The following is a 26346-nucleotide window of genomic DNA, read 5'->3' on the forward strand; positions in this document are numbered from 1 at the left end:
ATAGCATTTTCCCCCTTTTAAAATCGTGCACAAGCTTGGAGAGGTTGTGCAAACAGTGGCACTAAAACTGTGAAAGCTACCAATCTAGGCTCAACTGCACGCCAGGCATCTGCACAAGTCTCCCTCGTTGGCCTTTGGGATTCTGGTCTTTTACATTTCATTCTGTACAGAAGTCCACTAAGTTAGGCAGTCTCGTGGGTTTTGAGAATTCTCTGCACTTGTCTCCAAGTCAAAGCAGGTGGAGCATTTGGGCTCTTTTGGTTTTGGTGATCCCCTGGCCCAATTCTTAGACAACTGCTGATCCCTGTCTAAGGTTTTACCCCACTCCTTCATGCCCCTGTAATAAGTTCTTAAGCTAAATGCATATATTTGTTCTCATTTTTACCTTTTTGTCCTCTTGAGAGATTTAAGTTTAGAATTTCAACAAATCTACTCTCTTCTCTGTATTCTCGTGGCGTTTTTTACTACTTTCGTGAAGCACTAACCGCACTCTATTACGGCTGGCTGTGCATAGCCCTGTCTCCTGAAATAGGCAGAAATACGGGCTTACTCATCTGTGTCTGTCATCTGTTTCCTCTGCCCTCTGCTCCCCCCTCCACATACACTGTGTCCTGCTTCGTATTCATAGCACATGACAGGCACAGTATATATTTATTGACTTGAATCCAGTTATTTACAAAAGCTTGTTTAGGATCCCAGTGTTCTGAGTGCCGGGAATATTATAGAACTGGCCTTGTAGCCTTGATTTTTAAAAGATAATAGGACTTCAAATACATTTAATAATTTAAGACACTGTTAAATCACATTATTTTCAAAAAATGATAATGCTAATCCAGCTCTGTAGAAGAGCACTTTTCATGGAATGGAATGTAAAGCCTGAGTAAATATATGTGGTATATTTCTCTATGTTTCAGAAAAGCTATCTAATTTCATAAAACTTGACATGTTAGATACAAAGGAAAATCCATATTGAAAAACATAATTGCCGACACATATACTTTACATTCTAGTTTTGGATTCTACTTCTCAAAATTTAACTTTAAAATACCTTCATTTCTATGAATAGTATATTGAATGTGCCGTAGATTCTGTGTGATTTATTCTTTGAAATGTTCACTTGAATGTTGGAACAAATCTAGAACCACTGTATCTAACTTTTAAATTATCGTCCTGACTTTTGCCTGTGAAATTACTTTATAGATGCTCAGCCACACTCTAGGCTTAATGGCTCTGGATCCTGTAGAATTTCAGAAATGCCACCTTATTGTAAATTGAATCTCACTGAGGAAGAGCCTTGTTAACACTGCTTCACATCATTCATACCTTCTATTTATATATGGGGCCGTTTAGTGGGGGAGCTCAGTGCTTGTGCTCTATTCTGCTGGAAAACTGGAAGACGAAAGACTCTTGAGAGGAGTATACAGTGAGCACATGCAACTAAGGCCTAACAGCAACTGTCTCAATAGTAACAGCACCCGTCGTCTCTACCATGTGTTATCAACCACTTATCGTGTACCAAACTTTTTCTAAAAGCTTTATGTAAATTATTTCACTTAATCTTCAACCCACAAGGCTATCAGTCTCATCATATTAATTTCACAGATAAGGAACTGAGACTCAGAAAGGTTCAGTTCAGTTCAGTAGCTCAGTCGTCTCCAACACTTTGTGACTCCACGAACCGCAGCACGCCAGGCCTCCCTGTCCGTCACCAACTCCCGGAGTCCACCCAAACTCATGTCGATTGAGTTGGTGCTGCCATCCAACCATCTCATCCTCTGTTGTCCCCTTCTCCTCCTGCCCTCAATCTTTCCCAGCATCAGGGTCTTTTGAAATGAGTCAGCTCTTCGCATCAGGTGCCCAAAGTATTGGAGTTACAGCTTCAGCATCAGTCCCTCCAATGAATATTCAGGACTGATCTCCTTTAGGATGGACTGGTTGGATCTGCTTGCAGTCCAAGGGACTCTCAAGACTCTTCTCCAACACCACAGTTTAAAAGCATCAATTCTCTGGCGCTCAGGTTTCTTTATAATCCAACTCTCATATCCATACATGACTACTGGAAAAACCATAGCCTTGACTAGACGGACCTTTCTTGGCAAAGTAATGTCTCTGTTTTTTAATATGCTGTCTAGGTTGGTCATAACTTTTCTTCCAAGGAGTAAGCGTCTTTTAATTTCATGGCTGCAGTCACCATCTGCAGTGATTTTAGAGCCCCCCAAAATAAAGCCTGACACTCTTTCAACTGTTTCCCCTTCTATTTGCCATGTAGTGATGGGCCCAGGCATGCCATGATCTTCGTTTTCTGAATGTTGAGCTTTAAGCCAACTTTTTCACTCTCTTTCACTTTCATCAAGAGGCTTTTTAGTTCCTCTTCACTTTCTGCCATAAGGGTGGTGTCATCTGCCTATCTGAGGTTATTGATATTTCTCCCGGCAATCTTGATTCCAGCTTGTGCTTCTTCCGGCCCAGCGTTTCTCATGATGTATTCTGCATAGAAGTTAAATAAGCAGGGTGACAATATACAGCCTTGACGTACTCCTTTTCCTATTTGGAACCAGTCTGTTGTTCCATGTCCAGTTCTAACTGTTGCTTCCTGACCTGCATACAGATTTCTCAAAAGGCAGGTCAGGTTGTCTGGTATTCCCATTTCTCTCAGAATTTTCCACAGTTTCTTGTGATCCACATAGTCAAAGACTTTGGCACAGTCAATAAAGCAGAAATAGATGTTTTTCTGGAACTCCCTTGCTTTTTCTATGATCCAGCTGATGTTGGCAATTTGATCTCTGGTTCCTCTACCTTTTATAAAACCAGCTTGAACATCTGGAAGTTCATGGTTTATGTATTGTTGAAGCCTGGCTTGGAGAATTTTGAGCATTACTTTGCTAGTGTGGGAGATGAGTGCAATTGTGCAGTAGTTTGAGCATTCTTTGGCATTGCCTGTCTTTGGGATTGGAATGAAAACTGACCTTTTCCAGTCCTGTGGCCACTGCTGAGTTTTCCAAATTTGCTGGCATATTGAGTGCAGCACTTTCACAGCATCATCTTTGAGAATTTGAAATGGCTCAACCGGAATTCCATCACCTCCAGTAGCTTTGTTCGTAGTGATGCTTCCTAAGGCCCTTTTGACTTCTCATTCCGGATGTCTGGCTCTAGGTGAGTGGGGTCATGAAGATATTTTTTGTACAGTTCTTCTGTGTATTCTTGCCACTTTCTTCTCAATATCTTCTGTTTCTGTTAGGTCCATACCATTTCTGTCCTTTAGGTAACTCAAGATTAGAACACAAAATAAAAATTGACTTCAGAATTTATGCTCTTAATCCCTTTGCCATCTGCATTCTTCTACCATCTCTTGCTATAGATGAATTTAGGCCCAAGGCCAGAGACACAGATGAGCAGACAAAGAAGCCTGAACACAGAAGGAGTTGAAGTGCTAACACTGAAATGTAACAAGTGAGATGCATCTATTTTAAAGATCACACAGCAGGGAAAGCTTTTAAAAGACACAGGTGCGTCTCAGCAGGTCAGTGCGCCTGTTCAGGTTTGCCTCTGCTCTTACTCTTGAATTCACTTCTTGAAAACTGCGTATTTGACATAATGAGAGAGAATCACTTCACATGCTATAATTTAAAAATTAAGTCTGACTCAAATTGATTAAGAATATGTGCATATGTATGTTCCATTCTTTTTTGGACAGGAGTAGGTGGGAGTATGATAGCCCCAAAGGTAAAACTCTCCCACATGCAATCAGCTCTGTCACTTTGTCTATATCTAGAAGGATGGTGGTGTCAAAATATGAACACTCCTTGATGTGAGGCAATAGTAAGAAACTGGGTAGCAGACTTGAATTCTTTGTAGCCAAACCTAATGTCCATTTAATTATTTTATTTCCTCACAAGTAGTTGCCCTTTTATATCAGTTTTTGGGGTCATAATATTGTGCAGCACTCATGAGCTGATCGTTCAGACTGGTCTTACCAGGCCTGCTGATGGTGGGACTGGCTCTCGAATAGCAGCTCCCTTTGCTTTCAAAATGGAAGCATCTACCTGCTCCTCCTTTGACATTTTGTGGAATGAGTCCCTTTCTTCCTCAAAGTGAGGTCAGACCATAGCTCGACTGAGAGAGCTCATCTTGGCAGAATTCAGAGCTTTCTCCTTCTGTTCATCCAGCTCTTTTTAAACACCAGGAACAAGGGCGGGCAGAAAGGAACTAGCATGGTTTGTTACGACAGTATAACCAATAGAGTGCAAATATGATTCTTTTTGCATTGTAGAATTTATTAAATAACCTATTAGATTTGCATATACCAGAAACTTGGAATTCACATGGAATTTTCATGGAATGGGCAATGTATTGTGTTGCATTGATTTTATTCTGGGTTTGATGTTAGATTTCTGCCTTAATATCACTTCAGGACTTTTAACCATGAACCTAAGGCAGTGGCACCCCACTCCAGTACTCTTGCCTGGAGAATCCCATGGACAGAGGAGCCTGGTGGGCTGCAGTCCATGGGGTCACGAAGAGTCGGACATGACTGAGTGACTTCCCTTCCCTTTCATTGCTGCTACTGCTGCTGCTGCTAAGTTGATTCAGTCGTGTCCAACTCTGTGCAACCCCATAGACGGCAGTCCACTAGGCTCCTCTATCCCTGGGATTCTCCAGGCAAGAATACTGGAACGGGTTGCCATTTCCTTCTCCAATGCATGAAAGTGAAAAGTGAAAGTGAAGTCGCTCAGTCGTGCCCAACTCTGAGCGACCCCATGGACTGTAGCCTACCACGCTCCTCCATCCATGGAATTTTCCAGGCAAGAGTACTGGAGTGGGGTGCCATTGCCTTCTCCAATGAACCTCATTATGTGAGTTCTAAAGAAATGTCATTTAACAATTAAAAGCAGTGCATTTAATGTCATTTAAAGATTGAAGGCAGGAGAAGAAGGGGACGACAGAGGATGAGATGGTTAGATGGCATCATTGACTCAATGGACATGAGTTTGGGTAAACTCCTCTGGAGTTGGTGATGGATAAGGAGGCCTGGCATGCTGCAGTCCATGGGATCACAAAGAGTCGGACATGACTAAGCAACTGAACTGAATATAAATCGACAATACCAATAATTTAAAGAATGTAGTGTTTAATGGAATGATAAAACTTTTTATATTTTTAATACCTGAATTACTGAACTTACCAGAAAAGTCTTATACTCATATATGAAGAACCTGAAAATACATAACAAAGTATTTTTAAGTACTCCAATCCAGAGTAAAAAGATGAAAAGAAATTAGAATTAGAGCAAAAATCAATGAAATTGACAACAGGAAATCAGTAGGAAAAAATATATCAATGAAACCAAAAGCTAGTTATTTGAAAGGGCAATAAAATCAATAGCCTCTAGCCAGGCTAACTAAAAAAATAAAAATAAGTGACAAGGGACACAAATTACTAATCCCAGAAACGAAAGGGGGCATCATTGCAGAACCTTTCAACATGAAAAGAATAATAAAAAGTACTATGAGTAACCCTGTGCCAGCAAAGTTGATAACCTGCATGAAATAGACCAATTCCTTCAAAGACACAGTTTGCCAAAACTCAAGCAGGAAGAAGTAGACAATCTGAATAGGCTCATTTCTATTAAAGAAATTGGATAAACAAATAGTAAGTCTCCAGAAGAAAAGGCACCAGGCACCACGCAGTGTGGGTGGCGACCTTAGTTCCCACGCCAGGGACGGAACCCGCATCCCCTTCGTTGGCGGGTGGATTCTCAACCCCTGGGCCACCAGGGAGTTCCCCAGTGGAAATTTTAAATGTAGGATCTGATCAGTATTGAACTAGATGCAGGTTTTCTCCAATTATCATTCTTTCCTTCCTTAACAGCCTTGGCTGCACTTATTATTACTGCATCAGTAGCAGTAATAGGTTCAAAGTGATCTCACATGCTGAGCATAATTACAGTTTTAGATATCAAGTAAAGTATTATTTTTTAAATGTTGAAAATGTCTGGAATAATATTGGCATTGTCCGCTCATGACAAGATGGAATGAAAGGGAACTAATTTACACTTCTCCCTGAAAAAGAATATGTGTATGTGTCTCTGTGTGTCTGTGTGTGTGTGTCTGTGTGTCTCTATGTGTGTGCACATGTGTCTCTGTGTGTCTGTGTGTGTGTCTGTGTGTGTGTGTGTACATGTGTGTCTGTGTGTCTCTGTGTGTGTCTTTGTGTGCAGGTATGTGTCTCTGTGTGTTTCTGTGTGTGTGTCTCTGTGTTTGTGTCTGTGTGTGCACATGTGTGTGTCTGTGTGTGTGTCTCTGTGTCTGTGTATGCACATGTGTGTATGTGTGTGTCTCTATGTGTGTGCACATGTGTGTGTCTGTGTCTCTGTGTGTCTGTGTGTGTCTCTGTGTGTATGTGTGTGTGTATCTGTGTTTGTGTGCACGTGTGTCTCTGTGTGTATCTGTGTGCACATGTGTGTCTGTGTGTGCACGTGTGTGGGTGTGTCTCTGTTTCTATGTGTGGGTGTGTCTCTGTGTGTGCACATGTGTGTGTCTCTCTGTGTGTCTTTGTGTGCACGTGTGTTTGTATCTGTGTGTACACGTGTGTGTCAGTGTGTGCACGTGCCTGTGTATCTGTGTGTGTGCACATGTGTGTCTCTCTGTGTGTCTATGTGTCTCTGTGCACGCGTGTGTGTATCTGTGTGTGCATGTGTGTGTCTGTGTGTGTGTCTTTGTGTGCACATGTGTGTATCTGTGTGCACATGTGTGTGTCTCTGTGTGTATGTGTGTCTGTGTGCATGTGTGTGTGTGTATCTCTGCGTGTGTGTCTGTGTGTGTGTGTCTGTGTGTGTCTCTGTGTCTGTGTGTGTGTGTCAGTGTGTGCACATGTCTGTGTATCTGTGTGTGTGCACATGTATGTCTCTGTGTGTGTCCGTGTGTGTGCGCACGTGTGTGTGTGTGTGTGTGTGCGTGCACATGTATGTGTGTGTATCTCTATGTGTGTCTGTGTGTTGGTAACAAGGTTTCAGACACTGGATGTCAGGCCGCCCAGGTGATCCCTGCAGAGGGCTCTTGGGCGGCCCTGCAGGGAGGGAGAAACCCCGAGGGGCCGGGCAGTCTCTCCAAGGTGAGGGGACAGAATGGAGTGTGGAAGACGGAGGCCAGAGTCCACCAAGCAGGTGCGGGGGGAAGGGTGGTCTCCGGGGAGCTGCAGGTGGTCCCTCCCTGGATCTTCAACTGACGAGACTGTGCATGAGAAGGAGCAGCCCACGGCCAGGACAAGAGCCTCAGGTTAGAGGGAACGCTACTTGTAGCTCACACAGGAGTGGGAAGAGAAAATAAAATTAGCAGTTTAAATGCAGACTGCAAAAGGATCAAACTATTCTCAAGTAGCGCGACCTAGATGCACCCAGAACAAAGCTAAAAAAGATCACAAATGCATCTGTGTTTGTCAAGCAGCCAGCAGGACAAAATCACAATATGCCTAGTAAAAAATTATAAGGAATACGTGCAGAAGGCGCACCCAGAGTGAGACTGCATGAAAGCAGGAGGAAATTCAGTCAATAGAAACAGACTTGGAAGTGACACAGATGAGGGGCTTCCCTGGGAGTCCAGTGGTTAAAAATCTGCCTGGCAACAGTCCCCACTCTAAAGGAATTTCTCTTACTTTGATAAGCAAGTACATAATTAACTGTGATAACAGTATGAGAGGGTTTTAGGGATATGAAGAAAATGCTATGGGGGGCAAAGAAAATATTTGTTTTATTTTCAGATTAGAGGAAAATTTCATAGAGGAGGCAGTGTGTAATCTGGAATGAAGTGTTCCTGGTGGTGTTGCTGTGGTAACAAATTACCCCCATTCCTGGTGGTTTAAAACAACCATTTTATTCTGCTCATATATTCTCTGGGTCAAGACTCCAGACAGGGCACAATAGGAATGATAGTCATCTGCATTCCGTAGTATCTAAGACTCAAAGGTTGGGAGCTTGATAGCTAGAGGCAAGGATCGTTTCAGGGTGTCTTCACTCTCCTGACACTCGATGTCTGTCACCTGGACTCATCTGAGGCAGTCAATTTGAACAGCCGTACTTGACTTCTCCACGTCATCCGGTTTTCTTACAGCACTGAGATCTTAGGATAATTAGACGTTTTACATGGCAGCGTAGAGATCTGAAAAAGAGTCTCTAGCAAGCCAGATAGGAGTTGCAGTGACTTCTGTAATCTAACCTCAGTGGTGACACATGTCACTCCCACTGCATTCTGTTGGTCACTAGTCAAGTCAAACCAGATTCAAAGAGAGGAAATGAAGCTCCCCTCCTGGATCGGGAGCAGCAGTATTCCGGAAGAGCATTTGAGATGAGTAATATTGTTTCAAGAATCTTTAGAAGATACACTTTGGCACATGAAAGATTCTTATTATTTGGGAACCAAATGAAAATGTATAGGCATGATTTAGGAATAGTAAAAAAGCTATACAGTGAGAGCATGGTGAGACTTCTCCCAGTGTGATGTATAGCCAGAAATTGGGACAAATTTTGAAGGGCCTTTAATTTTCATGTTGAAGAGATTAGACTTTAATTTACAGGCATTCTGGAACCCTTAAATTGTTTTTATTCTTAAACTAGAGGATTGGCATGAGTTAATCTTGTATTTTAGAGAGATGACCCAGGTATGGGGCTGTTTGTATAGACGCAAATGTTAATAGTGTCAGTAGAGAATAGGAAAGATTATACTAAGTGGTAAGAATATAAGTGAAAATAAAGAGATATGAGATATGTTCTGGAGATAGAATTATGACTATAATTCATGTAGTCATAAGCAAGGAAGAGAAAAGAAGACATCAAAGATGAAATAAATGAGAGTGCCCAGAGCCTGTCTGCTTTGTCTGGCACGCATTCCTCTGGGCCTGAGATGCTCTACAGATGAAGGCCCCGGGATGCTCTCCGTCAAGGCCATGGATCTCACCGCCAGTCTTACCCGTGCCTGTTGATCTGTGGTAGTGGGTACAGTCTTCGTTTCTCATGTATTCTGCTGACAGTTCTGAAGGTGTCACAGAGTAGAGGTTGAGGATAAAAGCAGTGGTGGCGTCAGGTTTCCAAAACAAATGTGACGCATAAGTAGGTTGTTTACTTTGACGTTCTCACTTAAAGTTATGTATATTGGTACTAAGCTTTCTGAGCAAATGCATGCAGTTTAATTTTTCTTCCCAGTAAGAGAACTGTAGTCAGAATACCGTTTTCTTTTTTAATGACTGGTTTTTCTTTGTCCTGTTAGATTTTTAAAGAGATTCACGCTCCCTCTTACCAACTCCTGAGACATTATCAATTAACCACACACAGCCCATCGAACAGAGCATAGCTGTAATTAAACTAAATTACTATGCAGTAGCTTTCATTACACAATGACACAGTTTTTATTAGGACCATAGAGAGAGTTTAATTACATGTCTAGACACCCCTTGAATTCATGGCAGCAGTGTTATCTTTGTCTATTTGAAAGAGAATTTGAGCTTTTGGTGATTGCATTTTTTGAAAGACCAAATGGTAAGATAAGTTTGGGAGGTTTTTCTTTTTTCTTTTAATTCCACATTCTACTTCAATGCGTATTTGATTTAAGAACCATTTTTACATCTGTGGATGTAAATGTTTCCCAAGAAAAGTGCACAGAATTTCACTCTTTGTCATATTTGATATACGTCTCATCGCATCCAAAAGCTTTCATTTTCAAATACATCCCAGATTTCCTCTCTTACCTTATTATGCATAAATCATGTACTGTAGTCTGAAGCACAGACATCTCATCATAATATTCCCAGCTTCTCCATGCCCGTGAAGAAGCTCTGCTCTTTGCCGGAGGACGGCGTGCCCTTGACACGTACCCCCACCCTCCCAGTCAGCGTCTCTGCACAGGATGCAGAGTCCGTCTGTGTATGGCTCCCAAGCCCCTGCGCGGCCGGAGCGTGCAGATCCAGGCATCCCTTTGCTCCTTTTGTGCTCCAGCCTGACCTTTCCTCTCTCATTACAAAAGCACGTTTGCAGCTTCCTTCTCCGTAACTGCAGATCATTTCTGGACCTTTTCCCAAGCTATTCATTGTCTCCTGAGTATCACCTCTTTTAATTGGTTAAACCATTTCCATAGCCTCCATTCCTAAAAACTTCATCTTTCCTGAAATCTGACCATATACATCGGAAATAAGAGAATGGAATTATCACAGGCTTATCCTTCCTAAGCAATCTCAAAAGTTCGCTCACAAGATGCACTTGCTCTGACTTTGTATACAAATACATTTTAGACACTGATTTATTTGTAGATTTATTTATTTATTTGTATTTATTTATGTATTTATTTATTTGTAGATTACATGAAAACGTTATTTTAGTTTTCTTTATATTTTTGTATTCTGTTCAGTTCAGTTCAGTTCAGTCACTCAGTCGTGTCTGACTCTGCGACCCCATGAATTGCAGCACGCCAGGCCTCCCTGTCCATCACCAGCTCCCGGAGTTCACTCAGACTCATGTCCATCGAGTCAGTGATGCCATCCAGCCATCTCATCCTCTGTCGTCCCCTTTTCCTCCTGCCCCCAATCCCTCCTAGCATCAGAGTCTTTTCCAATGAGTCAACCCTTCGCATGAGGTTGCCAGAGTATGGGACTTTCAGCTTTAGCATCATTCCTTCCCAAGAAATCCCAGGGCTGATCTCCTTCAGAATGGACTGGTTGGATCTCCTTGCAGTCCAAGGGACTCTCAAGAGTCTTCTCCAACACCACAGTTCAAAAGCATCAATTCTTTGGCTCTCAGCCTTCTTCACAGTCCAACTCTCACATCCATACATGACCACTGGAAAAACCATAGCCTTGACTAGATGGACATGTCTATAGGAAACAATTTATTTATTGTTCATTCAAAAGTATTGATTGAGTGCACATTTAGCATAGGCACTGTACAGAAAACTAGGTATCTGGGGGTCCAGGTAAAAATGTCCTCGTCTTTATGGAATTTTCAGTCTAGCAAGGGAGATGTTCCTTAACATAAAGCTTGCAGAGAAACAGACATGATGTAAAGAAATATAGAAAGCATCGTGAGAGCATATAAGAGCGTGTGCGTAAGAGAGCATGTTAATCTGGTATAGCCTCCCGGAGGACCTGACTGATAGGTGAGGATGAGGATGAGGAGAGCTGGCCTAGTCCTGAGATAGTTCTGTGCTGAAAGCGGGACGAGCGGGAGAGTGGGGAGAAGACACAGCTGGTGAGGCGCTGCCGGGGCACCTGCGGGGAGGGGGACCGAGGGCCTGCAGCAGCCGCAGGGGTGGCGCCGGACGACCCCCAAGGCCTGGGAGAGGGGGGCACGAGCAGCCACAGGGATGGCGCCGGAAGACCCCCAAGTCCCCAGAGAGGGGGCCACGAGCAAACAGCAGGCTTCGAGGCGCAGCAGCCTGTCCACGGCGGTGTGATTCATCATAGCTGCTCATTGTGTGATGACTGGGAGAAACATAGTGAGGAGGTTCCAGATCCTAACTGCTGCACACTTTGTGCCTTTTCTAATGTCTAAACATTCTTACCATAAGCTATGAACACATATTTAGCAATCTCAGTCCTTGTTTTACTTAGACTTGTTTCAAAGGTGGAGAAGGCTAATATATAACATATTCAATCTCTCTGTAATTTATATTTTATCTTCTTGGGAAGAGACGTTGTGGTAAATTAAATGAAGAATAAAGCTATTAAAGTGGAAAAAGAATTTTTTAAAAAGCAAGGAGAAGGAAAAGTAAATAGTGTGAATTAGGCTAGTTAGTGCAATTGAAGCTGCTTTGTCATCGAGCTGCTTGGCAGCCAAAACTGAAGGAAATGGAATGAAATAAAAAGCAAGTGTTTCCTGATCAAAGTATCCTTTGATACTTCAGAAAAGAGAAAGTACTCCAAATCTCAAAGGACTCCTAAATGTATTTTATAAGAGACATAAAAGAACAATGGTAGAGTCGCAGGAACTACTGCTAGTTTATGAAGTAGAGTATCTACTCCGTGCTAAGGGCTTCTCACCACAGCCGGCACAGTGGACGCTGCAGATGAGAAAACGGAGGTTTAGAGGGCTGGCAAATTGTTTACGGACACACAGATAATAAACAGTATACTTGGTGTATATGGCCCCGGAGCACCTCTCATGATGCCTACTCCTTAACAACCATTTCAAAAGCAATATCTCAAAACTTTATACGCCTTATCTCTTGTATTACCCTTGATCAAAACCAACAGTGTGATATTAAAACAGAATTCAGCTAAGATATGCCTTTGGTACCAAGGCATTAAATTTATTATTATAAGATCCTTAAAAAGTACCTGTTTCCTATTTTGATTAGTCTACAGATAAAATTATACTTGTCATTTAATGCTTTCTTTCTAAAAAGAGAATACACTTTCGAAAAATTGAGCCCATAAATTAGTTGTGTGCTTCTCTGCCTCTTAGGCTGTCTGTTTCTCCTCTTCCTTCTTCCTTTTATTCCACAGTTTTAATTAAATTCATACACATGTGGTTATTTGCGCTTCCAGTTTCTTTATTAAAAGTTACCGTTACTCAAGATAAACTTCAGTAATTAGGTGCTACAATTTTTGTCAGATTCATTATTTCTTCCTATTAAATTGTTGGATTTATATAGAATACATTGTAGGTCTTCTCCCAAACTATTGTTCAGATTTTCAATATGTTTCCTTGCTTGTCCTTGATTTACTTTAATTGCTATTACCTCTAACACTTGGTTTATTCTAGAATGGGCTTCCCTGACAGCTTATTCTACAATATCCAATAATCTTACTTTTTAGTTTTTCTAATCCTCTTGTCTATTTATGTTGAATCTCCATGATTTAAATAATCTGCAGCTAAAACAGACAGCACCTTGATAAGGTCTATTTCTTTGTGCTTTCAGTTCAGTTCAGTCGCTCAGTCATATCTGACTCTTTGCCACCCCATGAATTGCATTACGCCAGGCCTCCCTGTCCATCATCAACTCCCGGAGCTCACCCAAACTCATGTGCATCGAGTCGGTGATGCCATCCAACCATCTCATCCTCTGTCATCCCCTTCTCCTCCTGCCCCTAATCCCTCCCAGCATCAGGGTCTTTTCCAATGAGTCAGCTTTTCGCATGAGGTGGCCAAAGTATTGGAGTTTCAGCCTCAGCATCAGTCCTTCCAATGAACACCCAGGACTGGTCTCCTTTAGGATGGACTGGTTGGATCTCCTTGCAGTCCAAGGGACTCTCAAGAGTCTTCTCCAACACCACAATTCAAAAGCATCAATTCTTCGGTGCTCAGCTTTCTTCCCAGTCCAACTCTCACATCCATACATGACCACAGGAAAAACCATAGCCTTGACTAGACGGACCTTTGTTGGCAAAGTAGTATCTCTGCTTTTTAATGTGCTATCTCGGTCAGTCATAATTTTCCTTCCAAGGAGCAAGAGTCCTTTAATTTCATGGCTGCAATTACCATCTGCAGTGATTTTGGAGCCCCCCAAAATAAAGTCTGACACTGTTTCCACTGTTTCCCCATCTATTTCTCATGAAGTGATGGACCAGATGCCATGATCTTTGTTTTCTGAATGTTGAGCTTTAAGCCAACTTTTTCACTCTCCACTTTCACCTTCATCAAGAGGCTTTTTAGTTCCTCTTCACTTTCTGCCATAAGGGTGGTGTCATCTGCATATCTGAGGTTATTGAGATTTCTCCCGGCAATCTTGATTCCAGCTTGTGCTTCATCCAGCCCAGCGTTTCTCATGATGTACTCTGCATATAAGTTATATAAGCAGGCTGACAATATACAGCCTTGACGTACTCCTTTTCCTGTTTGGAACCAGTCTGTTGTTCCATGTCCAGTTCTAACTGTTGCTTCCTGACCTGCATGTAGGTTTTCAAGAGGCACATCAGGTGGCCTGGTATTCCCATCTCTTTCAGAATTTTCCACAGTTTATTGTGATCCACACAGTCAAAGTCTTTGGCATAGTCAATAAAGCAGAAATAGATGTTTTTCTGGAACTCTCTTGCTTTTTCGATGTTCAAGCTGGTTTTAGAAAATGCAGAGGAACCAGAGATCAAGTTGCCAACATCCGCTGGATCATCTTTGTGCTTAGATATTTCTTAATCAGTTCTATGTCATTCATATGATATGGTAAAATGTCTTAATGCATTTTCCTATGAGTACACACTTTTGAGAAGCATTTTTCACTGTTAATATACTTTTCTTCCCCACTTCTCCATGTGCAGGGATCTCGATGTATCAAAATAAGATTAGGATTTGCTGGGATTAGAAGTGTATATTTATTTAAAAGCTAGTTTGAAAATAAGGAGCAGTGTTCCTATTATTCAGCTCTTTGTTGTTGTTCAGTCATTTAGCTGTATCTGATGCTTTGTGACCCCATGAACTACAACACGCCAGGCTTCCCTGTCCTTCACAGTGTTCTGGAACTTGCTCAAACTCATGTCCGTTGAGTTGGTGATGCCATCCAACCATCTCATCCTTGGTCGTCCCCTTCTCCTCCTGCCTTCAATCTTTCCCAGCATCAGGGTCTTTTCCAATGAGTCGGCTCTTCTCATCAGGTGGCCAAAGTATTGGAGCTTCAGCTTCAGCATCAGTCCTTCCAACAAATATTCAGGGTTGGCTTTATGACTTCTGATGCTATAAAACAGAATTTTTCAAAGATATTCTAGGGATTTTTTGAGGGTCACTGAAACCCCTTTCAGAGGGTCTGTGAAGTCAAAACCATTTCATCATAATATGAAAGCATTTCTCCTTACTTTCCAGTGGTCATGTATGAATGTGAGAGTTGAACCATAAAGAAAGCTGAGCACCAAAGAATTAATGCTTTTAAGCTATGATGCTGGAGAAGACTCTTGAGAGTCCCTTGGACTGCAAGGAGATCCAACCAGTCCATCCTAAAGGAAATCGACCCTGAATATTCACTGGAAGGACTGATGCTGAAACGGAAGCTCTAATACTTTGGCCAAGAGCCAACTCATTGGAAAAGACCCTGATGCTGGGAAGGGTTGAGGGCAGAAGGAGAAGGGGACGGCAGAGGATGAAACGGTTGGATGGCATTGCCAACTCAGTGGACATGAGTTTGAGCAGGCTCTGGGAAATAGTGAAGAACAGGGAAGCCTGGTGCGCTGCCGTTCATAGGGTCACAAAAAGCCGGACACAACTTGCGGACTGAACAACAACAACATGGGCTGTGATTTTACGATGGAGAAATAAGTGCACATGAGAATCCAGCTGTTTCTGTCAAACCAGAAGTGAAAGAAATCTGTAAAACTTTAAAACAGTGGTATAGTACTCACTAGTTTCTTACCTCAGAAAATAGTTATTTATATTTTAAAATGTGTATATTGTCATGAGTTTATTGTTTTATTTTTAAATTAAAAGTAATTTTTTTATTTCTCAGTTTTAACTGCTTGCACAGTAACTAAATGTTAGGTAGAGCTCACATAAACAAAAGCTCTATGAGGTTCTTAAAATTTTAGCTGTAAAGAAGTTCTGAGACCAGAAAGTCTGAGAACCAGTGCTCCAGAAGCGTGGCTGCTTCCGATGACCGTGTCTCCTTGGGGGAGGCAGAGGATCATACTCCATGTTTGCCGTCTTCCTGGCTTCCCAACTGGAAATAATGTAAAGGTTAAAAGTAGTAACTATTGATCAAAGGCAATCAGTGGGTCTAAGCAAAAATAAAACTGCCATTTTGTCAATAAAGTCTCCCACACGTGTGGATGATTATATCATGAGTATTAAGTCTTTCCACACCAAGTCACTTACAGCAAATGATCCTTGCCTCTGTCTTTAAAAGTCGGGATCAGGACTGTTGGCATTCATTCTGTTATTTGCTTTTCAGTTTGTTCCTCTGGTAGTGCATGACTCCTAGATCTATTATTTTCTATAAAACTTTTCTTCTCTTATCTGTCTAGCTCTCCTTGGAGTGCCAAATAATGTTTTGTTTGTTTTGTCTTGCTTTTTTAAAATTTGCACTTAAAACACATAACCATCATTTTTGTTCAAGAAAGCTAGAACAACATTTAATGAAAATCTTTATATAATTAGTACTTTGCTGAACCAACATTTGTCCCTTCATCTCGTTTGCTGTTACTGTGCCACTGTTTTCAGTGTCATTTTCTTCCCCAAGCTATGGAGCTTCTAAACTGGGTTAGAAAATCAGTGTTTTCTCTTGATCTGTGCAATTCTTAGATATGTTCCAAAGCTATTGTACGAGACACTCACATCTCTGCCTTTCACACTCCAGGTACACAGGACATAGCATGTTCCTTCTCGGGGTATGGTGTTTTCTTCCAGGGTATGATCTGAGGCTGAATGTAGTCTTCTATCACTCCTCCCCTGCCGCCCCCCCCACCCATCCTTACTAAACACCTTGTCTCTCCGCCAGCACTCTCCCCTGCTCTCCTTCTTTTTATTTCCGTCTCATCCCCACACTACACAGCCAAGCACTAAGTGGTCCTTGAGCTCCTGCTTGGGAATCCTGCATGGTCAGGTGCCCAGACCTGAACCCACCACCACAACGTCCAGTTGGGACCTTCTAGGGATCTTGTAGCCTCTTTATCCTTCAGTTTTCTCATTTGCAGAACAAAAATTATGTGCTTCCATCATAAAGCTGCTGTGAAGTTTAAGTAAGCTAAGAGATCCAAAGGTGTTTATAATTGTGCTTGGAATGTATACTAAGTGTTTAGGACACGAATGGCAGTATTGTTCTCGTTCATTTGCTCAGTCGTGTCTGACTCTTTGCGACCCCATGGACTGCAGCACGCCAGGCCTCCCTGTCCATCACCAACTCCCAGAGTTCACCCAAACTCATGTGCATCGAGTCGGTGATGCCATCCAGCCATCTCATCCTATGTTGTCCCCTTCTCCTCCTGCCCCCAGTCCCTCCCAGCATCAGGGTCTTTTCCAGTGAGTCAACTCTTCACATGAGGTGGCCAAAGTGTTGGAGTTTCAGCTTCAGCATCAGTCCTTCCAATGAACACCCAGGACTGGTCTCCTTTAGGATGGACTGGTTGGATCTCCTTGCAGTCCAAGGGACTCTCAAGAGTCTTCTCCAACACCACAGTTCAAAAGCATCAATTCTTTGGTGCTCAGCTTTCTTCCCAGTCCAACTCTCACATCCATACGTGACCACAGGAAAAACCATAGCCTTGACTAACCTTTGTTGGCAAAATAATGTCTCTGCTTTTGAATATGCTATCTAGGTTGGTCATAACTTTCCTTCCAAGGAGTAAGTGTCTTTTAATTTCATGGCTTCAATCACCATTGATTAGACATGTACAAAAGCCAAACTTTATTTTTCCTCACTGTTGCTCTGACAGATAACCCTGTAAATCCAGCCTTCTCCTCAGTGAATAAAATTTCAGGCCATGCCCTATTTTTTCCAGTCCCCTTTGGATAGGAAAAGACCAACATTTTATTTTTTCCTTTTTAAATTTTTTTATTTTAATCAAGTATAGTTGTCAAGTGGGCCTTAGAAAGCATCACCACGAACAAAGCTAGTGGAGGTGATAGAATTCCAGTTGAGCTATTCCAAATCCTGAAAGATGATGCTGTGAAAGTGCTGCACTCAATATGCCAGCAAATTTGGAAAACTCAGCAGTGGCCACAGGACTGGAAAAGGTCAGTTTTCATTCCAATCCCAAAGAAAGGCAATGCCAAAGAATGCTCAAACTACTGCACAATTGCACTCATCTCACACGCTGGTAAAGTAATGCTTAAAATTCTCCAAGCCAGGCTTCAGCAATATGTGAACTGTGAACTTCCTGATGTTCAAGCTGGTTTTAGAAAAGGCAGAGGAACCAGAGATCAAATTGCCAACATCTGCTGGATCATGGAAAAAGCAAGAGAGTTCCAGAAAAACGTCTATTTCTGCTTTGTTGACTATGCCAAAGACTTTGACTGTGGGGATCACAATAAACTGTGGAAAATTCTGAAAGAGATGGGAATACCAGACCACCTGATGTGCCTCTTGAGAAATTTGTATGCAGGTCAGGAAGCAACAGTTAGAACTGGACATGGAACAACAGACTGGTTCCAAATAGGAAAAGGAGTACGTCAAATCTGTATACTGTCACCCTGTTTATTTAACTTATATGCAGAGTACATCATGAGAAACGCTGGGCTGGAAGAAACACAAGTGGGAATCAAGATTGTGAGGAGAAATCTCAATAACCTCAGATATGCAGATGACACCACCCTTATGGCAGAAAGTGAAGAGGAACTAAAAAGCCTCTTGATGAAAGTGAAAGTGGAGAGTGAAAAAGTTGGCTTAAAGCTCAACATTCAGAAAACAAAGATCATGGCATCTGGTCCCATCACTTCATGGGAAATAGATGGGGAAACAGTGGAAACAGTGTCAGACTTTATTTTTCTAGGCTCCAAAATCACTGCAGATGGTGACTTCAGCCATGAAATTAAAAGACGCTTACTCCTTGGAAGGAAAGTTGTGACCAACCTAGATAGCATATTAAAAAGCAGAGACATTACTTTGCCAACAAAGGTTCGTCTAGTCAAGGCTATTGTTTTTCCTGTGGTCATGTATGGATGTGAGAGTTGGACTATAAAGAAAGCTGAGTGCCAAAGAATTGATGCTTTTGAACTGTGGTGTTGGAGAAGACTCTTAAGAGTCCCTTGGACTGCAAGGAGATCCAACCAGTCCATTCTGAAGGACATCAGCCCTGGGATTTCTTGGGAAGGAATGATGCTAAAGCTGAAACCAGCACTTTGGCCACCTCATGGGAAGAGTTGACTCATTGGAAAAGACTTTGATGCTGGGAGGGATTGAGGGCAGGAGGAGAAGGGGACGACAGAGGATGAGATGGCTGGATGGCATCACTGACTCGATGGACATGAGTCTCAGTGAACTCCAGGAGTTGGTGATGGACAGGGAGGCCTGGAGTGCTGCGATTCATGGGGTCACAAAGAGTCAGACACGACTGAGCTACTGATCTGCTCTGCTCTGATCTGATAGTTGATTTACAATGTTGTGTTGCTTTCTGCTGTCCAGGAAAGTGATTCAGAATATAAAAAAATGATTCTTCTTTATATTCTTTTCCATTGTTGTTTATCACAGGATACTGGATGCAGTTCCCTGTCCTGTGCAGTAGGACCTTGTCTCTCCATTCTGTGTGTAATACTTCGCATCTGCTGATGCCAAACTCCTGGTCCATCCCTCACCCCCCTCCTTGACAGTCACAGATCTTTTCTCTCTATCTGTGAGTTTGTTTCTAATTCCTGCATAAGCTCATTTGTGTCATTGTCTAGATTCCACATATAAGTGATATCATATGGTATTTGTCTGTATTTTTCTGACTTCCTTCACTTGGTATGACAGTCTCTAGTTGCACCCATGCTGTGCGGATGGCCTTGTTTTGTTCTTTAGTGGCTCAGTAGTATTGCTTTGTGTGTGTGTTCGACGTCTTCCTGTCCATTTACCTGTTAGTGGACATTCAGGTTGTTTCCGTGGTGTGGCTGTTGTGCTGTGAACACGAGGGTGCCCGTATCATTTTTATTGTAGTTTTGTCCAGATATATGCCCAGGAATAGGTTGCAGATCGTATGGCAATTCCAGTTTTAGTTTTTGAAGAACCTTCATAGTGTTATCCATAGTAGCTACACCAGTTTGCATTCCCACCAACAGTGTAAGAGGGTTCCCTTTTCTCCACACCCTCTTCAGCATTTGTCATTTGTAGACATTTTAATGGCAGCCGTTCTGACTGGTGTGAAGTGGGACATCATTGTAGTTTTGAGTTGCAGTTCTCTAATAATTAGTGATTATTGAGCATCTTTTCAAGAAAAGACCAAAATTTTAGACTCACCCAGTTTTAAATGTCTTACCTCCCCCACCCTGGGATCTGTAATTCATAAACATAGTGGTAGGGACTCCTGTTGGTTTCTGCTTTTCTCCTTCCTCTTTTCCAACCAGCTAGATACTGACTGTGGTTCTTCCAGGCTTGGGCTGTGAAGGCGATGATAAGGAACAGGATAGGAAATAGGGGATTAAAGCTTGGTCTTCCCTGGGCTGGTACTGGTGAGCTGGTACAGTGATCTCTGGTTGTGGCAGGTTACAAATGCCTGTTGTCTTCCCCTGTGGGACATCTTTGATAGCTCTGCAGGGACTCTTTGCAGGACAGTTCTCTCACTCCGGGTGATCTGAGTGGCCCTTCAGCTGCCTGCTGTCACCGCCCTCGGGTTCTGCTTTCTGTGATGCCGAGATGAGGTGGCATCACCCCCACGGGAGGCACTCCAGCAGAAGGACCTCCTCGGGGGACCCGTGTCCAGTGCCCTTCTGCACAGTCCACTCCGGGTCCGTGAGAAACGTGCTTCTCTGCCCAGCTGTCAGGTGAGGCCAGCTGAGTCTCACTGAGACGCTGTCCCTTCAGTCACCTGCTCCATCGGTTTACCAGTTTCATGAGTGAGCCAGCTATCAGTCCGTTTCCTCAGACCACTAAGTGACACATATCAGGTGACCTTGAAGCTTTTTATCCTCTTTTACTTGGCTTGAGTAGAAAGAAAGAATGACCTCCTCTGTTCCTCTATGCCAAAGGAAAGGAGAAAAGCACCTTGGCAACTTTTTCTCTTAACGCAACAGAAAGACAGGCAAGGGATTTGAATAGGCAATTTATAAAAAGGAAAGTGTATAAAGAGAAGCTGGACTATATGAGTAAACAGAGAAAGAGAAATTAAACCAAACTTCAGATATAAGTTTTATATTCCAGTTCAGCAGAAGTTAAAAATATAAATTTGCTATTTAGATATTAGGAAAATGTATACACTTACACTTTTATGTGACTAAATATTGTTGGAGTCTTTTAGGAAAGTGATTTTGCAGTACATATTAAAGTTAAAAATCTATATACCTTGTGACCACATCAGACCTGGTTTCAGGTATCTATCCTAGAGAATATCAGCAAAAATGCTTACGTTTCCAAGTATTGAAGATTTATTACTGCATTATTTGTAATTTTTAAAAATTTGAATGTCCATCAAAGTGGAAATAGCAAAATAAAAAGTGATATATCCCACAAAGAAGGAATACAAGGGCTAAATAAAATAAGCTGTGGTGACATACGGGAAAGATTTTTAAAGATGTTGTTAAAAAAATAAAAGCAGTGTGAAAGTTTTTATTAGTGATACATTTATGTAAGAAAATGGAAAAATCAGGTATATGTCTTTGTATGCATGTACTCGTATTCGTAACTGCATAGAGGAGAGTTCAGACCATCTCCAACCGATGAATGCCTGCTTTTGGAGGGGATGTGGATGTCCCCTGGAGGAGAAGCAGGGTCAGGTAGAGCTTTAACATTCACAACAAGAATGTGCTACGTGTGTGATTGCACATGATTTACAAAAGAATTTAAAATATAATAAAACGAATGTTAGAGGTGATCTCTAAAATAATATCAATGATAGCTGGATATACTAATCCTCAAAGAGCCTATGAGAGCATTTATTGTCATTAAACAATATTTATCATATTAAAGGTAGTTCTCTATAGTAATTACTCACGTCTGAATGTCTGTTCAAACAATAATTATGAAGGCTTTGCTATGGTTGTGAGCTTCTAAGATGATACACAGAATTATGTCTTTCAGATAATAAATCAGACAAATTTCAACACAGGGCATGTTGACTTTATTATTTATAATAATAAGTAGCCAATTGATCTGATATGATAATATGCATATGAGAACTGTAACTAATATTCTCTGAGAAGTAAATATTTTATTTGTGGCCATCGCTTCTATATAATTTAAATTGCATTTCATTTTTAGGAAACTATGTATAAGCTATTCTCAAATGACATATAATTTAAAACTCATTCACCTTTATGGTGTTTATTTTAAAATTTTAATATGTGTGTGTTTGAATTATATAACTTAGTAAAGATTATTATAATTCTGGAAAGATTAAATATAAACGTTGGCCCCATAAATATAATTACATGACTGTTACTTCATTATTGTCCATATTTAGTACCTACATGAAAATGGGATTGTCCATCGTGATCTCAAACCAGAGAATCTTCTCTATGCAACTCCAGCACCAGATGCACCACTCAAAATTGGTAAGGGTATTTCCTGATGTCTTATTACCCCTGTTCCCAAAGCAGAAGAAATTTATTCCATGGAATTTGTAAATATTGCTCTATCAGGTTTTGTCTCCATTCAGTTTCCTCAAATAATGAAGTCTGTTTCCTAGAATATCAACTTGAATTAATTTGTGCCAGTTGGTACTTTATAGCTGGACACACAAAGGAATCACAGCCCTTGGAAAAGACAGGGACTTCAGGAGGTGACCTTATATTTTGAAGATAAGTTTATTATAGAAGAAAATCACAGATTATGTAGCACTTCTTTTTGGTTATCAACTTTTATCACAAGTTAGTTGGAGTTTAATTTTAGCTAATGAAGAACTCTGACACAAAATGCTTAGAACATATCAGTGTACTTTTGGCTCTGAGTCATTTGTTTATATGAACAGAGATAAGTTGAGATCTGTATTTCTCAACGTGCACTCCACAGAACGCCAGTTCTCAGTGAACGAGGGTGGATGAGCCCCTTGGGGGATGAGTATGGAGGTGCTGGGTTTGGTCAAGCCAGTCAGGGAACACTGAGTCATAGCTAAGCCAGGCTTTATGTCTGCAGGGCTTTCAGAAAGTTAGAAGTGCTAATGTGTGGGCTTAACATCTAAATTAGTGTCGGTAAGGCTCTTCCCAGACCTTATTTGGAAACCTTGATTTGTGTTTTTTTCCCCCAGTAAGAACTTAAAGAACTACAGAGATGATTTGGGAAATTCTGATCTACCCAGAGAGATCAGTAAATCAGCATTTTAGAAAAAAATGTATATTAAATTTTACTTTCCTTGTCCCTTACAAAGCAAATCTTTGTTTACAAAAATAATTATAAAATTTATTTTGGATTCTTTGGAGAAGCTGTTCTAAATCCTCTGAAGGGCACTACTCTTTTGGTGCTGTCTTTTATAACGCTAATCTGATGAGTTCACTGCATTTATGTTAACGTTTTTGAAAATTAAGTTGTACATATCATGGGAAAGCTCAGACAACGTAATGTGCTTTATGAGCCAAGAACCTAAAGGAAAAATGCCGACGTCCTGCTGGGCCGCCGGCCTGTTCTCTCCTGAAAGGCAGCGGGCAGCAGGGGGGCTTCCGTTTGTTGCTTCCTTTAACAGCACTTTCAAAGATTTTATCCTTAAAGAGATTTCTTTAAACGGATGGATAGATACTAATTTAGCAGGGAGAGCCTTCCTTTCTGAAGGACTTCCTGTTGCTTTTTCTGATAAGGATCAGCACCTCCATGGAAATGTGGGTTTATCTTTGAAGTCTAAAATGGCATCAGTTCTGCACCTGCCTCTCTTGAAGAATGCCCTTGAACTGTTTCCTGAGGTTTCTTGGGTGAAAGAGATGTAGCCCAGCAAATAGAGTATAATAGCAACTTTTGATCATGTTTTATCTAGGTAATATTCTGAGAAATAAATAAAAAGGATTTTTGCGCAAAGTTACATGTTCTTCATATGAGAGTAAATTCTTATCCATCAAATACACTAAAGAATGAAACCATTTATTTTGAAGCAGAATAAACCTTTTATATTTCTGTTCATTTTCTTGACATTTATGAAAGTCTAATTTTTTTATTCTGATTTCTTAGATGGATTAAAGTTCTGATTTTATTAGTAATCCTATGCTGTCGTTAAGAGTTAGTTTCAAATCTTAGAATTAACATTATACAAAATATATCCATCGCATCTATTATTTCCAGAAGAAATAGCTTATTTACTAAAAGTAAGTAATTACAGAGAAAACATAAAATATATATTGGAGTCGTGGGGTAAACTTTTTTCCAATTTAACGCCAGACTTAAATTATTATTTAGTTTTTTTAGTTTACTCTCCCAAATGGCTGTCCTCTATATCCACCCCAATATCAAATACAGAAACAAACAAGTTTTGTTTTGAATAATAAAATAGTAATCTGTCATCTTATAAAAGCTGAGAAAATACTCATTTCATTAATTTTTTTTCTTGTCTTCTTAGCTGATTTTGGACTCTCCAAAATCGTAGAACATCAAGTACTCATGAAGACAGTATGTGGAACCCCAGGGTACTGCGGTATGTTCTGTAATACTGATTGATATTTTACTTCTTTGTATTCAAAGTCCTAATATCTCTATTTGAGACATAATTTGATACGAGTCTCCATGAGGAAGGTGTTTATAAATGACACTCAGACCAGCTCTTGCTCTGCATGAGGGGTTCAATGATGTTGATTTTAGGGTGCCCCTGCAGGACAGCAGGGAGGTGGGAACCAGGAGAGGAATAGAAACTCTGTGCCTGGGGACCAGGAGAAGGGACAGGAGCTCTGTGATTGGGGACCAGGAGAGGAACAGGAGCTCCGCGCCTGGGGACCCAGGAAGAAGTAACAGGAGCTCTGCGCCTGCCTTTCAGGGAGTAGCTGCTCTTCTACTCAGGAGTAGAAACAGACTCTCCAGGGCAAAGAACAGGGAAATACCTTTGTGATTGGGATTAAAGCCATGAACCCTTTGTCACTTTACTCACGTGCTGTTTGTTAGGAAGGTGTGTGAGGAGACGTGTCGTTCATTCTGATGGTGTGCAGGACTGCAGGGAGCGAGGGTGGCCCCTGGTTCTCATTGATGGCCCTGGTCTAGCCTCACTAGAAGGGCAATAGGTGGGGTTTCCCAGCCAGAGGCCCTGGAGATAACACAGTCCTCACATCCTTGCCCATCCTCCCAGCCTCCTGGAACAGGCTGAAGGCACCCTGAGTACAGGCCACAGTCCGGAGACAGAACAATAGCGTTTGATCCAAGACAGCATGAAGCTCGCCCCCCTTTTTTTTCTTGATGACTCTCTCAATCTGGCAACAAGCTAAAAGCCAATAAAGCTTATAAGAATTTCTCAAGTTTTTCTGACTCATGAATACATCACAAATTAATTAAACTCTGTGTTACAAAGAAAAGAGACAAGATTTCAAGTTACCAGTCGTAAAACTATCTATCATTTTCTCTTAAAACTATCTCTCATTTTCTCTTAGGGCCGTCATTTTTTTATACAAATCTTCCTTCACTTACTCATATGTTCACCTGCTGTATTCAAGTCAGTGCTTGGCACCAGGAAGATGCATTTTCTTGCCCCCTCCCCCACTCCCATGGGCTCAGAATCTGTAAGGAACGAACGTGAAACCAAACATGTATACCTTGAGGAATGCCATGTTATGCTTTTGGAAAGGCCATTATGGAAACATAGGAGAAGGGTGGTTTCAGCGTTATCTGTCCTATTCTTCTATGGGATTTATGTTTGTTAGTCACATCATGTCATAAGTAGACACGGAAGAACGACATTACTAACTCATTTTAACAACTTTTGAATTCACAGAAGTCAGACTGGAACAGTGCATTAAGAAAGCCACTGAAGGAAATGCATGATTAAATGTAGGATTCACAGAATGTTAGTGCTAGAAGGAACTTTAGTATTCATCTAGTAACATTCTCATTTTACTAAGGTCAAAAGAGTATGACTTCCTCAAGATTCCAAGTCTAGTTACTAGAGGATCAGGGATGAGAATCCAGGTATTCGAGGTCCTAAAAACAGAATTACAGAAGGAGGTGGAGCTAACCCATTCCAGTGCTCTTGCTGGGGTAATCCCATGGATGGAGGAGTCTGGCAGGCTGTAGTCCATGGGGTCAACAGGAGTCAGACACAGCTGAGTACATACACATCACACTAATCAAAAAAGCAACATAGAAAAATCAATATAGTTTCCCTTCATAGCAGTATATATCATTTACAACTTTCAGTTTAAAATGTTCCTTATTTTAATTTTTGAAACCTCAAAAGTGTGGGTCATTGTAAGAAGTGAAAATCCGAACATTGTTGCTCAGTCGCTCAGTCATGTCTGACTCTTTGCCGCCCTATGGATGGCAGCAGAGAAAGACAGGGAACGTCCTCCACCATCTCCCGGAGTTCACTCAGACTCACGTATCTCGAGTCGGTGATGCCATCCCACCACCTCATCCTTGTCATCCCCTTCTCCTCCCACCTTCAATCTTTCTCAGCATCAGGGTCTTTCCAATGAGTCAGTTTCTCACATCAGGTATCCAAAATATTGGAGCTTCAGTTTCAGCATCAGTTCTTCCAGTGAATATTCAGGGTTGATCTCCTTTAGGATGGACTGGTTTGATCTCCTTGCAGTCCAAGGGACTCTGAGGAGTCTTTTCCAGCACCACAGTTGCAAAGTATCAGTCCTTCGGTGCTCAGCCTTCTTTATGGTCCAACTCTCATATCCGTGCGTAACTACTGAAAAAA

At 41.4% G+C, this 26346-nt stretch overlaps 1 protein-coding gene across 2 annotated transcripts in view; it reads left to right on the forward strand.

Annotated features, from left to right (window-relative positions):
* The window catches only part of CAMK4 (calcium/calmodulin dependent protein kinase IV), a 264681-nt gene that overhangs the window by 199576 nt on the left and 38759 nt on the right, over window positions 1–26346 (forward strand). For both annotated transcript variants that reach the window (XM_070373210.1, XM_070373211.1), the window contains exons 6-7: window positions 21985–22075; window positions 24061–24135. In XM_070373210.1, coding sequence (XP_070229311.1) covers window positions 21985–22075; window positions 24061–24135 — 166 coding nt within the window. The remainder of the gene's footprint in view (window positions 1–21984; window positions 22076–24060; window positions 24136–26346) is intronic.

The sequence above is a fragment of the Bos mutus genome, chromosome 7, assembly GCF_027580195.1.
Source record: "Bos mutus isolate GX-2022 chromosome 7, NWIPB_WYAK_1.1, whole genome shotgun sequence".
Taxonomy (NCBI): Eukaryota; Metazoa; Chordata; class Mammalia; order Artiodactyla; family Bovidae; genus Bos; species Bos mutus.